Source organism: Episyrphus balteatus, chromosome 3 (assembly GCF_945859705.1).
Source record: "Episyrphus balteatus chromosome 3, idEpiBalt1.1, whole genome shotgun sequence".
NCBI classification, from domain to species: domain Eukaryota; kingdom Metazoa; phylum Arthropoda; class Insecta; order Diptera; family Syrphidae; genus Episyrphus; species Episyrphus balteatus.
The window spans coordinates 17,915,308-17,932,988 of NC_079136.1; the positions used below are offsets into that span (position 1 = coordinate 17,915,308).

At 30.4% G+C, this 17,681-nt stretch overlaps 2 protein-coding genes and 1 long non-coding RNA gene across 3 annotated transcripts in view; 2 read left to right on the plus strand and 1 right to left on the minus strand.

The window, feature by feature from the left end:
- Positions 1 to 3,188: 3,188 nt before the first annotated feature.
- LOC129914805 (39S ribosomal protein L55, mitochondrial) lies at positions 3,189 to 3,730 on the plus strand. The gene is made up of 2 exons (XM_055994209.1): positions 3,189 to 3,471; positions 3,528 to 3,730. The coding sequence occupies exons 1-2, from the start codon at positions 3,277 to 3,279 to the stop codon at positions 3,675 to 3,677; spliced, it is 345 nt and encodes a 114-aa protein (XP_055850184.1). The 5' UTR covers positions 3,189 to 3,276; the 3' UTR covers positions 3,678 to 3,730.
- Positions 3,731 to 7,148: 3,418 nt separating this feature from the next.
- On the minus strand, positions 7,149 to 9,774 carry LOC129915697 (uncharacterized). The gene is made up of 2 exons (XR_008772354.1): positions 8,589 to 9,774; positions 7,149 to 7,485 (listed from the first exon to the last, which is right to left on the minus strand). It is a non-coding gene; the product is annotated as an uncharacterized LOC129915697 (long non-coding RNA).
- Positions 7,481 to 17,681, plus strand: part of LOC129915696 (serine-rich adhesin for platelets) — a 225,634-nt gene continuing 215,433 nt past the window's right edge. The window contains exon 1 of the mRNA XM_055995351.1: positions 7,481 to 7,938. The gene's annotated coding sequence lies outside the window, so the exon portion shown is untranslated. The remainder of the gene's footprint in view (positions 7,939 to 17,681) is intronic.

Sequence of the window (17,681 nt, forward strand, 5' to 3'; positions counted from 1 at the left end):
AAGTGTCTACAGTTAATTGAGGTTATGTAAGCGAATGTGAATTTTCTGATTGAAAAAAAAAAATAAAATGCTTGTATTTGAATTGCATAATTATGATTGTGTATTTTAAACGGAACAATGGGAATAGACTTTGTTCAAAATAAAAGTATTGTTCACAGGGTTTTGTTAATTTTTTGATTAGTTAAAATAAATGTTCTAGGTGTTATGTAAGTTTGGAGACTGTGCCAATGCAAAGTGAGAAATGAAAGTAAAACAAAACAATCCTTCGGAACGTTTTGAAAATAATGTAAATGATTTACCAATTCAAAATATGGAAACTATACTATAATATCTAATAAGAATTAAATATTTTAATTGATTTTATAAAAAAAAAAATGTTGCAAAAAATTATCTACTTACCACCGAAGATGACACTTCTGACAATTAGTGGAAAATTAAAGATGGCGTATAAGCTGTCAAGTAAAATTCCAGCCTTCCAGCTGGAACTTATGGTTTCGTTATAATTTAAGGTACGTTCACACTATACAAATTCTTGGATAATTATTTGAGAACGTTTACATTAAACGATTTTTTATTTCATAAAGCCCAGTACGCAGATCGCGCTAAACTAAATTTTATCTCGACAATTTTTATCTCTACACGCGTTCGCTAAAAGCCAAGATAAATTTAAATTTAAAAATAACGGCTGAATCACAGTTTCATTTACTTATACCAGCTTACATTCAATATAACATTACATATTTTTTTTACCTGCAGAATACCTTTTTTACGCTCTCATTTTGTTTTATTCCTCTTCTTTTATATATTCCAAGGTTTTTTTTGCCTCTTATTCCTTGCAGCAACAACAACAACCACAAAAATGTCCAAATTTATCTGTGAAAAAATGCGATGAGCATTATTTCGCGAGCTAAATTGAGTGGAGACTTTTTGCAAAAGTAGTAGATGAGAATTCGAATTTAGCGCGTGAACTGCGTACTACCTGGCTAAAAATCCTCGCTAAAATTTATCTTTGGAGGAAATTTGTATGAAAGATAAATTTTAGCGCGATCTGCGTACTAGGCTTTACTAGAAACTTTCCTTTCATTGACAGATACGAGAGGTGGCTGTTTGCATATAAAAACGCTGTTGCATTGGAAAAACTATTATTAAATTCGCTTTCAAATATATCCCATTTCATACGATATCGATACGATGTCGCGTTCAACTTTCAAATTTTAATTTTATATAGGATTATAAAGCCATATGCCGACTTTTCACGAGTCGATTTTAGTCACACGATATGTCGCATGGCGATGGCGTAAGTCAACTTGGATTCTTCTATAGGGTTGACACTTTAGTCACCTGCGGCTTAAGTTTACACTAGTCGAATTACGACGAAAAGCTTCGCCGCACGGCAAAAATCGATTCGTGAAAAGTCGGCAAAATCCCTATAGAAGAATCCTAGTCGATTTTAGCAGTGCGACGTATTGCCTTAAATCGACTCGTGAAAAGTGGGCATAAAATGCGAAAGAGAACGAAACTGTAAAATCCGTTTTTAAGGGTGTGTCATATGATTTGTTCTCAATAGCCTAAATAGTAACAGCCGTATTTATTAGATTTGCTTAAATTAGTTCTCAAAGGTTGTTTAGTTAAGCTTGCTTAAATATTTAATTTGCCTTTAAGCAACGTTGCTTAAATTTGTATTTAAAATCGAATTTCCACAAATGATTAACAAATCTATAGAGTTGTGTCAAAAAATGAAGGGGAATTGACTAATTAAATCTAGTACAAAATTTTGTATTAATACTATTAAATTTAAGAAACATCAGGTGGTTTTTGACAGTTTGAGGGTATGTATTTTTGTAAACAAAAATTTTTAACCTTGAAGCCTGGTACGCTGCTCGCGCTAAATTTTAGCTCCCATACAAATTATAGAAAATTTTTAGCCGAGATAAAATGGATCCCATACAAGTTATCGATAACTTGTATGGGAATTTTATCTCAGCTAAAATTTAGCGCGAGCAGCGTACCAGGCTTGACTGCAAAAAAAAAAAACACTTTAGGGCCAGTTGTACAAACTTGGTTCAGCCTCGGATCAGGATTTTAACCCACCGATTTCGGCGGATTGGCTGCGCCCGACAAACAATTTTGGTTCTATAAAGCTTTACAGATGCAATAGTTGCTTCTGTAAAGCATTATAGAAGCAAAATTGTTAGTAGGGCGGGTCAACTTCGGTTCAAGCATGGCTGTGGTTATTTTTACATATGTGGAACTTGCACCAGTGCTAAACCGGAACCTTACCACCGATTTCAGAAAATAAAAGTTGCTGAACCACGGATTAAATATTTGTCCAACTGGCCCTAAGTCAGTTATTACATGAAGCCTCAAGAGGCGCGCCTCTTTTCAAACGTAATGAGTGCAAAAGAGAAAAAAGATCAAACAAAAAATTATCCAAAAAGAGAGTCGTGCGTCGAAATTCTAAGACTCTTTTTTGACGTTTCTTTTTCCACTTTTTCTTTTTTCAACATTCCCTTTCATTTCTTTTTGCTTCTTGGTGCAATACAACAACAAGAGAGAAATGTCAAATTTGAGTCCTGGACTCAAGAGGCATCGTGTAATAGAACGCGCCTCACAGAATGATTACACTGGTCAACAAAATTAAACTTTTTTTTTGTTACAGAAACCAAGGTATACTTTTCTATAGGATTTTGGTGTGCTGAGCTCGAATCTGAAGTCAAAAAAATTCTATCACATCACGTTTTTGAGATAATCCCGTTAAAAAATCGAAAATGCCGCTTTTTACCAGTTTTCGAGATTATTTCTTAGCTTTTGGTTATTTGTTTTAAATAAATTTGTAACGGTTTCTAATAGAACTAAATCTTGTCTTTCTAAATCCGTTTAAATCTTTTAAAAATCTCTTATCTTCTTTGAGAAATCTGAAATTGAAATCAACGTGTTTGGTATATCTCATATTTATTTGCTTTTAATAGTAAATCTCGAAATGTTCTTTGCCAATCGCTTTCAAATTTTGACACAAGAAAATTAGAATTAGAAAAAAGAGTCAAGCCTCTTGAGGATTCGTGTAATAGCTGACTAAGAAGTCTTGACTTAAAATCAATAAAGTGTATACACACCCTAGGCATAATTTTCCTATAATTTTACATGGCACTGCCACAAATCAGCTGTTCTGCTATAAACTGGAAAGTTATTTGACATTTCATTTCATCCTAATATTCGTTGTTATAAAACACTTTGAGCACAATTTTCTTTTATTTTTTTATTAAAAAATAAATTAAAATGCTTATTAAACAATTAACTCGATTTATTTCGAGTCCAATAATAAATCAACAACAAAGATGTATTTCATCTGCAACAGCATCAATAACAAAACTTCATCGATCAGTTTATTGTAGAATGTATCCAACCGTTGTCGTTTTGCCGGATGGTTCATCCATCAACATTCGATACCACGAGCCAAGAAAGATTATTAAAGTTTGATTTTAGTATTTTATTAAATTCTGCAACTTTCAAAACTTGTCTATTTACAGCTTCCATTGGATTTAAGTACACTTACTGAAGCTGAACGTAAAGCCCGCATTGATGCTCGCAAACCACGAAAGAAGATCAAGATTGAGGAAGAAGTTGAGGACACATTCAATTCCAAAAAGTACTTGAAATACATCAAGAGGAAGAAGTGAATGTAGAAGAAGCATTTTGGTTTTCAATAAATTTTGTTAGTTAAAAAAATCTATTTCCATTTTATGGTCAAATCAAGTCAAATATGAAATATCAAGATTAAGGAACCGTATTTTATCTTGTATGTTAAGGTATTTAACCCTATTTGATGATTTGAAATATTAATTTAGATTAACGGTTTAAGTAGCTTTAAGAACAAAAACAAAAATGATTTGAGAAGGAGATGAGTTACAGATTCAGGTAAAAGAATAATTATTCTAACACGAACTAAAACCAATTGGGTTAACTATGTAGTCTTTCCGAAATCAATAGATTTAAATTACTTAATCATTATGGATTATAACGATTGATTGTTCAAAATAATAATTAATTTTGCATTGAATTTCATTTCTCGTCACACTGAGTAATCTCAAAGATCTATCGAATTTATGCATAGATGCTCCTAAAATATTGGTTAACATAGAATGGTTAATTTATTAACTATCCTGTACTTTCAATTAATTTTCTCATGTCTGCCTCGAACTCCCACTAACCTGTTTCCGGCATTCGCAAAGCAGGTTTCTATTTCTTCTACATATTGACTTATTGATATTGTTGTAATGGCGCTATGACCAGTTAGTACACCTATTATTATTCTAATATTCTTTTTACTCAGCGATAAGATAGGCATATCGAGTTTTATTTTCATTAGTTTTAGGCCATACATTTTTAAAGATAAGACAGCCGTTTCTTTTCTTCTAGGAGTTATTGATTTGCTCTCCTGTTATGAGGTCTATTTTTCTTTTGAGCACACCAATCGGGATATCTGGGCGCCATCGCCATAATAAATTGGCTGCTACTATATTCTTATTTGATTCTCTAATAACAGTGGTCTGCAAAGAAGTCCTCCTTTTAATAAAACTTCAATTTTCTAAAAGATTTTGGTTCTCTGATTCCGAAGTCCTGAAATGGTAGATCAATTCTGCACTTCAGGGGGTACATTCTATAAAAAAAAAAAAAAAAAAAAAAAAAACAAAAACGATCGTTGCGAAAGAAAGAAAGAAAGAAAATATTTGCGACTGATACAGAACAAATTCTTTCGTTTTTCAAGTTGTATTAATCAAACCTTTCGCACACACGTTTGTTCGTTTTCGCCATACATATTACAGAATGTCACCCCTGGAACAAAAGTATGCATTTTCTAATGCGAATTCAAAAATGTTCGTTCGGCTCTTGTTAAAGTGATTTTCTAACACGTACATATATCTGAAAATCATAACGCCGCGCCGACGTGATAGAATTTTTCCGACTTCGGATTCGAATTTATCATGCAAAACAATAAAATACAACGCCCATAGAAAATTTCTCATTTCTTATTAAAAATGGTAAGTAATTATTTTGGTTTTATTTTATGAATACAAATTTTTTATATGATGTATACATATATATATTATATGTAATTTGAAATGCAATAAAACATGAGTGTTACACAGAATAACTCGTCTTGTATCTGGTCTTCCAAATGGAATTCAAAGTGGCATAATATCTTGAATATTGAGCACTACCAACCAATTAAATATTTGGCTACTTTGACAGCTCACGGGGAAAAATAGCCGTAACTTAAAATGACCCGAGATACACTTTACGACTACCATCTGCGTGTAAGATTAACCAAATACATATGTACAGAAATTTTGTTTATACTCTGCGATCTATAGAAGTAAACAATCCTTGGTGGTAGCACAGAGGCCTACTCTACTATTCGGTTCAAGTGAATCGAAGGATTTCATTCTTTATCACGTCAAACTGACTTTGAAAAACCTCTAATTTTCCGAAAGCAAAACATTGTTTTCGTCTGTTTTAGAATTTGAAAAGAAAAAAATTGCTTAAGTTTAAATTTAACCGCCATTTAAACTCATGAATTGAATAGCAGAATATGGCCGATAGTTTTATTTTTGTGGGCCATGCGTTCGCTTACGTATGGTTCCTATCTTTTTATACTACGTTTCCACCTAGCCTAAATCCGAGATTTAGCTAAGTAGATTTAGAATAAATCTCGAGATTTATTTTAAATCTACTTTGCTTTATCTCAGATTTGGGTTCAGCTGCCCTAAATCTAAGAAATTTACCTACTTTCAATCCAAGATTTAGAATAAAACTCGAGATTTATGCTAAATCTACTTAGCTAAATCTCGGATTTAGCGTAGGTGGAAACATAGTATTATTCTAATTAAACTAGAGACAGAAATAGTAAAAACTTTAACGTATGATAGTAATCGTGTGCCGTGATTTGAATCCAGATTTAGATTCAAGAAAGCCGATTCTTTCATAATTATTTCAAAAAAAAATTTTATGGAGAAAAAAAAAGACAAAAGACCAAAACTGTGTCCCGGTCAAGGCGTTGAACGATTTTTTTATGAACGATTACACGACATGACCTACTTGAGTAGTTAACCACCTCAAAAAGAACGAGGCTAACAGGTTTTATTTATTTATTTTTTTTTTCTTTTTTCAAAAAAATTCGATTTTTGCATTGAAAGGAATTCGACATAAGTTCGTCTTTTCTGGAGAGGCTTTAAGGCTATACAAAAGAAAACACAGATAAGAAAATCGCCAAAGCAGTTTCCCATACGTTTTTTAATACCCAGGGCCAGTTGTTGTACAAACGTGGTACAGACTTGGAGTATGGATTTGGCGCTTTTAACATGTATGGACCTTGAACCAGTGTTAAACCTCAGCTTTACTACCGATTTCAAAAGATAAAAGTTGCTGAATCACACAGATTAAATTTTGTCGACTTAATCTACTACAATATAAAAAAAATTTCAAAAAATAAATCTGGCATCACTCATAATCTACTCTTTTTACGAATTACCCAACCAAAGCAAAATACCACAAAAAAACTTTGTGTTTCTTCTTTTTCGTTTTTTTCTTGTAAACACCCCATGCAAGTTGTCATCCATGTTTTTTTTTCATCCTTTTCGCATTCCTCTCCAATCGGTCGTCTTCAGTTGCTTTTCTGTTGTCGTTCCGTTGTGTTTCTACTACTGTCGTTGTCGCGCAAACCGTTACTCCGCCGTTCGTTTTTTTTTTATTTTATCTCTCACTGTAAATTTTATTGGCAATGCCGCGGCCACTGCAGTACAACCGAGACATAAATCAAAAATTCCAACAAGAAAAAAAAAAAAACAACTTTAATTCTTTAATTGAATTATAAAAAAATAAATGTTTATTGATTGAAATTGTAAACAAATTATAAAACTTAAATTGTATAAACGAAAAAAAAACAAGGGCTTTCTAGAAATATAGAAAAACCTAAAAAAAAAAAACAAGAAAAAAACCTTTTTTTTTTTATTTCATGTTTATTATGAGCCCTGTATTTTATGTGCGTGCGAGAAAGACAACCCTTGGTTAGGCGTCATTTCTGAATGCAAAGGTTAAAACGAGATATCGTCATTATCGTTTTGGCATCTTTGAAGGAATTTTTCAGTCACTTCCACACAGCCGGGCAAGGGATTTTTTTTTTTTGATTTTTCATAAGTAAATGAGTGTGTGCCAAAAAGAGAGCCCAAGTGATAAATAAATAGAAGAATCCAAAAAATCTCTCTTCCTCCCTCCCTCACCGTCACCGCTCTTCTTTTCTTCTTGTTCATCATCAAATATCGGCCCAACAAACAGCATCCTATTTCATTTATTTTTTTCTATTACATTTTTTGAGCTGTCAAAATTTCCAATACCTATATCGGATTCCTTCTCTGTGTTGTGTGTATGTTGAACGAAAAATAGTGCAACGGTAGTGCTGAAATACACAAATGGCTACAAACAAATGAGCTAAAAAAAAAAAAACAAAAATAGAAAACCAATCGAATGATAAATAAACAAATCGATGATTAAAATAAAATAGAAAAAAATACAATGTCTCTTTAAAAAAAATTTTAAACAGAATTAAAAAAAGCTAAATGAGAGCTCTGCAAGAAGAAGAAGAAGAAAGTGCCAAAGAATCCAATAAGAAGAGTGATATCAAAAAAAAGAAAATAGTGCAAGAAAACGTAGAAGAGCAGGAAATGAAGAAATTGTGATATATTTTTCTTCAATTTTTTTTTAAATTTATTTTATTGCTCTTGCTCGAGATTCAAATGTGTTCTGTTTATGGATAGAATTTTTGATTTAATAAAAGTTGCGAGGTTTTCTCGCTATAAAAAATAATGGATACATTAACTTGGAGTAACCCTTTTTGGCAGGGACACAAATTATGCTGCAAAATTAAGAGGCGCCTATAAAAATGTAAGCAACCCACAACACAATCCAGACCGAAAAGGAAAAACTAAAACAAAACTTTTTTCTCTGAATTTGCACTCTGAATTTTTTTACACAAAGTTTTGTTATATTTTTACTTGTTTACATTCATTTGTTTGGGCAGGTTTTTTTTTTTTGTTAATTTTTGGTAGTATTTTTGCAATTTTTGTGGATATATTCTACCTAGTAGGTAGATTTTGGGGTAAAAACTCTTAATCAAAATCATGAAGAGTTTGTTAAGAATTGGAGCAGAGAACAACAAATAATAAGAAATAACTATGTTCTTTCCGTTGTTTTAATATGTTTGGATTCGGTCGTAAATTCTTTTGCTCCAATTCACTAAAAATTGTAGAAAAAGAATAAAAGTATCCAAAAGTTGGTGGTAGACACGAAGCAGATGTTAAATAAAGATAAATTTAATTTTTAAAAGACAACGTAGGGTACCTACTCCTACAAATGTCGTATCTGTATGCAGAGGGGAATGGTGGCATCAGCGTTACCGCTAAGCGACTTTAGACGCTATTAGCGACCTTTTCGAAGCCTTAGCGACCAAGCGACGACTTTTTATTCAAAGCGACCTTTTCAAACAATTTCATTATAGCCACTTTTTTTTTCTAAAAATTGTATTTCTTTTTTACCTCTCAACATTTAGAGCTTCAATTTCTTTTTTCGTTCTGAAAGTATTCTGAGCTTGTTCAAAGCGCGATCGATGGACTCAGAATAAGTTATTTTATTCTGAGTCCCAGTGCTGCCATTTCGAAATTTAAAAAAACATGATAAAAAACATGATTTCAGTTCAAAAAACATGATTTATAAAAAAAAGCAAAATTTGAAAGAAAATGAACAACCACATCGTGACTAGGGGTGAATAAAACAAATTTTTTCGAGTTTATTTTAGAATCAGAGGTATAACTACACAGGGTACTTTTTGTAAAAATTCTTTAAGTGAAAATTATCAAACTCATTTTATGATGGAGAATTCTTAGATCTTGGCTTCAAAACGTTTATAGTTTTTTCATTGTATATATATTTCTATAGTACTATCAATCGAAGAAAATACTTTAGCGACATGTTTTGGTAGATCTGCATTTCAATTTTCTGCATAAGGTTCAAATATAAGATAAACTAGCGATCAAAGCGGTGGCGACGCAAAACAGAAAATTCTACTTCATGAGAGTACTATAGGAATATATATACAATGGTTTTTTTCGGGAAAAATTGCCCTTTGAAGGAAAAAATAATTATTTGCTTTTGTAATTTACCCACTTTTTTTCAAATGGTGGCCATTGTAATTATAACTTAAATTACAAAAATGGCGGGAATAAAACTTGAAAACATAAATCAGTTTATAATTTGTACTCATTTAAGGTTAATTTCATATATACATACTTCATGTAGGTATTGAATGACTTATTGGGCCCTATCGTGAATCTCGAGGGGAATTTTGTTTCCCTCGGAATTTATTGTGCGATCCTGAATCTCCCTCGGAATTTATTTTCAGTTAGCAAAAAATCGTAAGAAATGATGTCTACATTCCCCTGGAAAATTGATTGCCGATACCAATAAATTCCGAGGGAAACTTTTAATGATCATTTTCGATCCCATATTTAAAACATGGGAAACATTTCGAGGGAAATTTTTATTCATGATAACCCCCATTAAAAATAACAGTTCATCTAGTGAAAAAGATTGTGGGCTTACAAAAAGATTATAAAGATTTTTCTCTTGGATTAAAAAAAAAAACATGATTTTGGGCACGAAAACATTAAAACATGATTTTAGTTCAAAAAACATGAAAATCATGCTAAATCATGATTTCTGGCAGCCCTGCTGAGTCCATCGATCGCGCTCTGACCAGACCGAGTTCAATGCTGAACAAGCATTTAGCAATAGAAATTGAAAAAAAATTTCAAACAAATAAAATAATATTGCAAGAGTGCAGTAGTCGGTCTAATATTTTATTTTAATTTAAAAAAATTGATTTAATGGCGTGAGAAGATAAAAAAGATTGATATTTTTGCTTTTTTTGATGAAAACTGATTGGGTTCAAAAAAATCTAGCTCTTTTTGTAGATGTCGTACAAACATGGTCTATATTAATATTTTGAGCTGAAATAATAGGCTTTCAGATGGTATAAAATTTATTATAAATTGTCATTTAAAAAAAAAAATGGACTTCAAGGTAATTGAAATAAATGAAGATTGATTTTGTTGCTTTTTTTGATGAAAATTAATTGGGTTCAAAAAATTCTAGCTCTTTTTGTAGATGTCGTGCAGACATGGTTGATATGAAAATTTATATAACAAAAATGGATTTTTTACCTTTTACGCATTGTAAAAATCTAAGTATGGCTTTATTCTTTAGAAAAAATATCAAACTTTTTAATGGCGTAATTTTTTTATAAGTTTTTCACATACAAAAATTGGTATATAATGAGAAAAGAAAAAAAGATATTTGATTTAGCTTTTTCTTGTAAATTATGATAGGATTCAAAAAGTTATTCAGTTTTTCCACAAATCATACAGTTAGGTCTTAATCTTTAGTTTAAGTACTTTACTACACAATTTATTATATCTTATAATTTTTTTTTACAAAAAAGTTGGCAAATAAATAATTATTAGATAATTTTTTTAACAAAAGCACACGACCTGTTTTCTTATGACGATATCACGTAAAATAAGTGTCCGTAAACCGGCTTTACAGACAACCACTTTTTAGTTTCTAATTTTGTTAATTTTTTTTTTAATAAAAACTTTGTTTCAAGACAACTTGTGTTTATTTTTCTATGTAAAAACATATGAAAACGGTTAAGCGACCTTTTTTTTTTCATATAGCGACTTTTTCGACAAAAAAGCGACCTTTCAAAAATTTTCAACGGTAACGCTGGGTGGCATTATAACTTATATTATATGTATATTTCCATACTATCTGTGAATCCTAAGCTGTTTGAGGCTATTACCTATTTGTAAATCGTTATGTTTTTATGTTGAATCTCTTATTATTTTTAATCAACATGGTCTTACAAAAGATCGCTCAACAGTAACATTTTTTTTGGAATTGACTGAAAATAAATAAAATCGAGTAGATTGTGTGTTTACTGATTTCAGTTAAGCTTTTAACAAGTTGTCACATCGTGTTCTGCTTTTCAAATTAAAAAAAATTAGGATTTGATTTGTAAGATGGATAAAATCTTATTTATTTGAAAGAGCTTTCTCTGTACTGTTTTGTTTGCGAATCAAATAAATTCAAATTCTGGAATTCCTAAGGGCAGTCATTTGGGTCCCATTCTTTTCTTATTTATTTATAAACGACTTTTATCTACTATTTTAAAACACTCCAAAAGTCTAATTTACGCTGACAATGTGACAATCTTCAAAACTATTTCAAATTATCATGATTGTAAAGAATTACAATGTGACCTTAACTCGTTTTTTTGAATGGTGTATCTACACTATGTAATTGTTTGTTTCTCAAAGTGGATAAATGTAAAACAATGTGTTTTACAAGAAAGTTTTATTTTGCTTCGTTTAACTATATGTAGGTATGTTTAACGATATATCAATATTTCGTGAAATTGATATAGGTATCTGTTCTCGGTGTGACATTTGATCGTAAACTCGAATTTATTCAATATATTACCTCCACTACCAATGAAGCTATTTCAATTCTTGGTTGGATAGGGCTGACAGATAAAATTTTATTAATGTCGGGACAATAGGTCTTAAAAGTCGGGACAAATCGGGACACCAAAAAAATACATATTAATTATTAAAAACAAATAAAAAGAATCACGTGTGTGATTGCAAAATTTTTCTTGACTTATTTTTTACATTTTTGTGGATTTCACGCAAAAATATGAATTGTTAAAAATTTCATTTTTTGAAAACTAAACTTAGTGCCCAATTTATTCACTCTTCATTAAATTCAAAGTCACCATATAAAATGGGAAGTTTTAAAATTCGTATGCGATTTGACAAATTTTAAACTTTTAATGGCATCTTTAAACTTATTGGATAGTGAATACATTGGGCCTTATCCATAAAAAATCATCAAACAAAAAAATTTCAATTGATTTATCTTTTAATAAATGTAGATAACAATCCCAAGATTCCATTAAATTTAACGTCGCCTTTTAAATAAAATAGTTTTAAAAATTTTATGCGATTTACCAGTTTTTTTTTTTTTATTTGAGAGTTAATAAATTGAAGATAAAAGCTTTTTATGCTTAAAATACAATAACATACAATAGATAGTCAAGCAAATATTTGACCAATAATTTTACTTTATACGTGTTTATAATAAAAAAAAAGTGTGAATATGTATATTTATTTAAAAAAAAAGGAAAAGCAACACTTAACATGCTGCAAATGTTCCTAGTAAGGACATTATGTATAAATACATATTCATTCATATAGCACTCACTTTTATTTTTGTTTCTCAAAGTTTTTGAACGAAATCGAAATGTCGGGACAAAATCGGGACAGATATCGGAACAGGGTCCAAATGTCGCGACTGTCCCGCCGAAATCGGGACGTCTGGCAGCCCTATGGTTGGATAAAGAGAGAGTTAAAAAAAATTTTCGACCCTTTACAAAACAGGTGTTTATATCTTTTGTTCGTCCCATTTTAGAATATGCCTGTTAGGCTTGATCACCCCACTATAGATATATAGACTTGAACAGGTACAAAAGAGATTTCATAGATTCAGAGGACTAGTACTTGTAAAAATAATCAAATGTACAATAGCTTATCTTAGTTTCTAAATCAATTAAAAAATTCAAAAATCAATACCGATAATCTCACATTATTTGCAAAACTCTGTGCCATTTATTGATTTTCAATTAGTGTTTATGTCTTTTCTTTTCATAAGTTGTTATTAAAACATGTCTTATCAGATCGATTGAACATGAAAGATAAAAATCCTAGTTAGTCTACATTTATGTATTTGAAAATCACGCAATTTCATATCGTTCTAATTAAATTGCTTTTAATAACTTTCTTATCTCAATTTAATAAATGTATTGTTTTATTTTCTGTTCACAAAGTAAAACGTATCGTAAACGTTAATATAATTTAATTTATAACTATCACGAGCATGATTTTTTTTACTTCAAGGTTATTCTCATCGTCTTTTTTATTATATCAAAATTTAATTATAAGATTAACATTTTTGACTTGTGATCAAAGTTTAGCATTTAATTTGTTGTTGTCTTGCAAATTTGATATTCATCACCTTAGAAGTAGTTAATCTAATTTGTCACATAAACCAAAAATAAAACAAAACAACAAAGGTTAGATTTCCGGATGAGTTGGTTTTTAGTTTTTACCCCAAAAAAACACCAAAACAGAAATAAACTTGTCTTACGAGTGATCTTTTAAAGACAAGCCATAAAGAAGATATAAAACTAAACTAGATCAAAATAACGATTTCGTTTGATATTTTGGTTAACCGGAATTGCATGTGAAAAAGATATCCTCATAAAATGTATATTAATTGTTTTTCTTATGCAACAAAGAGTGACTATTTATTATGTATACTTAAATCTAACGGACGTCAATGAATAAGGTGAACCTCGTCAAATTGGAATAAAATTCAAATAGTAATGACCAGTTATTCATTTCTCTGATAAATTTTTGTTTGAAACGAAACATCAAAACTCCACCTACAATAGTATTAATTAAATTGATATATCTCTATTAATAGATAATTTCACTACGTATCGTGTTTTATTGAAGTGAAAGGTATTTGTTAGAAGTGGCGTATGCCTGGCTAGACTGAGCAACACGGGAAGGAATTTGTTTTAAATTTTAATTATTTAACGTTTGCAGTTATTTTAATTAGCCTTTCATTTGAAGAAGGGAGACTCATGGTTTTTATTGATTTGTTTTTAATTTGCAAAACGTCGATCTAGATATGAATTAAAACCAAAATATCGTTAAATTTCAAAATTAAACAAAACAGTTCAGTAGAGATTGCAATCCTTCTTAATACTCAATGTAAATACATAAAAGAAAAAGATTTGTGTATTGATGGTGAGTTAATGTGCTCAAAGTACTCTAATGGTGATCAATATTATTATTTTTTTTAGATAAAATTGGTTAAAAGCACGGTTTATCTACCAATAATTTATTGTTAGAGAAGAAATCCTCATAGAAACAATTTCATTTAAATAGCGGAATTTACTTAATTAGTGTTCTACTTTTTAAATGAAATTTTTGAAAAAAAAAAGAAAAAAAACAAAATCTTTCGATCCTCGTAGTTTAAAATTTTGTTTACGTAGTCTGATTCCTGACATAGATTAAAATACACTTTTTTTTGTTTTAATCTATGGATAAGTTATTTTTGGAACGTTAAAAATGTATCCTTTTTTTTAAAACGTGTAAATATCTATCTTGATATGTCTCAACAATCGACTCGATTTGAACCTCCCTAACTATCAAACTTAGCTATTTGCCATTCATGATATGAGGAAACTAATAGTGCAAATTTTTGATATCAGAGCCGAAGTTGAATAAATAATTCTACCTCGATACACCAAATGGAAAAGTTACCTCAATTTGTTTAACTTTTTGCAGCTCGGCAGAACCAAATTAAGCAGTTGAAAACATCTAGATGTGCAACGAGTTCAACACACATTAATATTGAATTGACAAAAATCTAAAGACCTGAACAAAACAAATATAATTCAAAATTTACAGAATTCATTTTTAGTCATTAAAGAGCTTATTTTTGTACTTGATTGTCAGCCTTGTTAAGAACGAACGATCGCTTCTTCTTCGTTTTCTCGTGCCGGCATAGCATTTCCCATTGTTGGTGTTTTGGGCAGTTTAAAAAAAAAAGCTTTCAAATCAATCAAAAAAAAAAAAACTTATTTGGCAAAACAACATTCAAGTAATTGGAAAAAAAAATAGCTTCGGTCCAAGTAATAATGCGGTTAGCCTACTCGGTACCAATTCGACAGTCCTGGTGTGAAAAAATCACTTGGCACCGATTTGAGTACCTAACTATACTAACGATCGGTAAAATAACTAAGTCCTATCTAATTTTATTGACTAGATTAATTGACAGTACTTGGACTTAGTTCTTGGGTGAAGAAATAAGTAAATACCGATTTGAGTATTAACTTGGATTCTTATTTTTTTTTGTCTTAGTCGGCCTAATATTGAATTCCATTCGTAGATTTCTTACCAATACCAAATTTATTTAGGATTTCATCAAAATGGAAAATCTCATACAAATTGCTAAAACTAACGGTTACTATGATTGCTTTTCTTGATTGTTAGCAAATCTACGATACGAATGGAATGGAAAGGTAGAAAATCATAGTATGGTTTTTAGTAATGGAAGCATCTTGACGACTATATTACCAATGTGAACAAAAAAAAATATGATAATAATAAAACTTTTTCCCAATAGCACAGAAAATTGTCTTACCTTATGAACTTTTTTTAATCTAAAAAAGATCCATGCATATATTTCAAAATAATTGTAAAATCACCCTCGTCAATGTCAATGTCATTTCTTATTCTTCAATAAAAAAAAAAAAAATTGCCACATGCCAGGCTATATTTCAACATTTTTGCATTTATATTTGTCAACCAAATGTCCTAAAGTACTTTTTTTTCTCTCTTCTATCTTGAGAATAAATATTTACACTGAGACAAAATTAAACACAAACCAATATGTATAATATAAAAAAAAAGTAATTTCCATTTTTAAGTGTTATTTGTATGGGGGTTTTGTATTGTAAATATTGCCTATTGCCCACGTTTTAAAGCAAACATCAACAAATAAAGACCAAAAATTATGAATTTCAAATTGCAGTTTTGACGCTAAGTTTTTAAATAAACATAAACAAAGCCTCAATATGAGTGGTGAATAGGGGGTAAAAACTTTTCATCATAATAACAACACAATCACTCACATCAAATAATAATACAAGAGTTTATGAAACTATATTACGCGAATATACCATTTGCAGCAGCAGTCTATTTACACTTACTTGGGTTCGATATCAACTTTTAATACATATGATAAACAAGAGTCGTTGAAGTACTTTACCCAATAAGTATTTGAAAAATGCAGTTGTTTTTTTTAAGCTAAAGAATTTATTCAATGAACAATATTCTTATCAAATAAGGAAGGAATTTATGGTGGCAAGTTTGAAAATAATAATCAATAAAAAGTCATAATCATTAAAAATTTTTTTACTTTTTTCGTCAATAAATTAAGTAAATTTAAGTCTATTTTTTTCTAGAGGTAGTTGTAAATAGTGTCTCATAAATTTATTGCATAAAGGTCTAAATATGTATTTTTTTTTATTTATTTTTTTATTTTTGTAAATAATAACTAAATTCAGAAGTTGAAATATAGTTTAGTCAACAAATCAAATGTATCTGCCTACTTGTTATTCAATATCTGCTTGAGTTCTTATCACGTATCACGTGGCTCTTAAAAAAAAAACACCTGAAATAACCCAAGATAACAAATTTCATTGGTAATTTTGTGTTACTTTACGATAAGAAAAAGCTCTGTAGTATACCTAAAATGAAAAAGTTATAGGTAATTTAAGATTTTTATAGAATAGGTATAAAAAAAATTTTGTTGAGAACGAAATTGCTTTTCATGACTCTTACAATCTTTTCGTTTCTGTTTTTACATGTCTGAAAAGTTTGCAAACAAAAACACAAATATTTATTTTTTGTTAGAAATTTTTTGTTCAAAGAGAAACACTTGATATAAAGCTTAATAAAGAAATCTAACAAGTTCGATATTAAATAAAGTATAGCAAAAACAATTTTATTTCTAAAGCTATCAGCAAGATAATAATAACCTTACACCTGACGCTGCGCAAATTTTCCTGATTGATTAGATAAGATAAAATTTGGTTTAGTCAGGATTAAATAGAAAGATAATTTAATTTGTTGGTTGTATAGAGATACGCAGGTACATACTACAGCTAAACAATTCTTGTTGATCGATTTATTAAATAATATAGAAAAGATAAGAATTTTTGTTTAATTATTTTTAGCGACACAGCTATTTTTCTAATAACAAAAAAATATTACCATGTTCTAAGAGTTTATTGGTAGGTAGAAATGGCGGCTTCTAGACCACCTGCTTATAAAACCTACGTTTTGTTACTATAACACTTGTGAACTTAACTGTTTGTGGAATGGTTAAGTGTGGTTTTGGCTTAGGGAGACAAAAGTTTCGTCACTGATCGTTTTTTTTTTTCCTGAGAGACTGTTGGTGTGAACCTATCCTGGTCAGATACCTGGCCGAGCCTAGTAATGTAATGGAGTTTTTAGGGGCAGGAAGGATGCTTAATGCTTAGCCTTGCTCAGCACAACAATCATTCGTGTATCTATGTATGTACCAGTCACTCTTATTTAGCAACGCAAATCTAAAAGTCGAGTTCGTCCATCAGATGACTCAGTGAGAAAGTCTCTCGCTCGAAAGGCTACCTGTGAACTGTGATTGTTGCTCACTTTTTCCCTTTAAGCTTGATTAAAGTTGTGGGATAGCTGGAATAGCTTTGGCGAATGCTAAATTGTATCCACCAACCAAGGCAGCAGTCCTTTATGTGATAGGCTACAGTCATAGGCTTCAGTAACCATTTAGAGCCTCAGCACCTTCCTTGAATGCAAAACACGATAAGCAAGTCTCTTGCTGAAACGGAATTTTGTGAATATCATTCACTCACGTCCTTATTACCGTTGGTTGAAGTA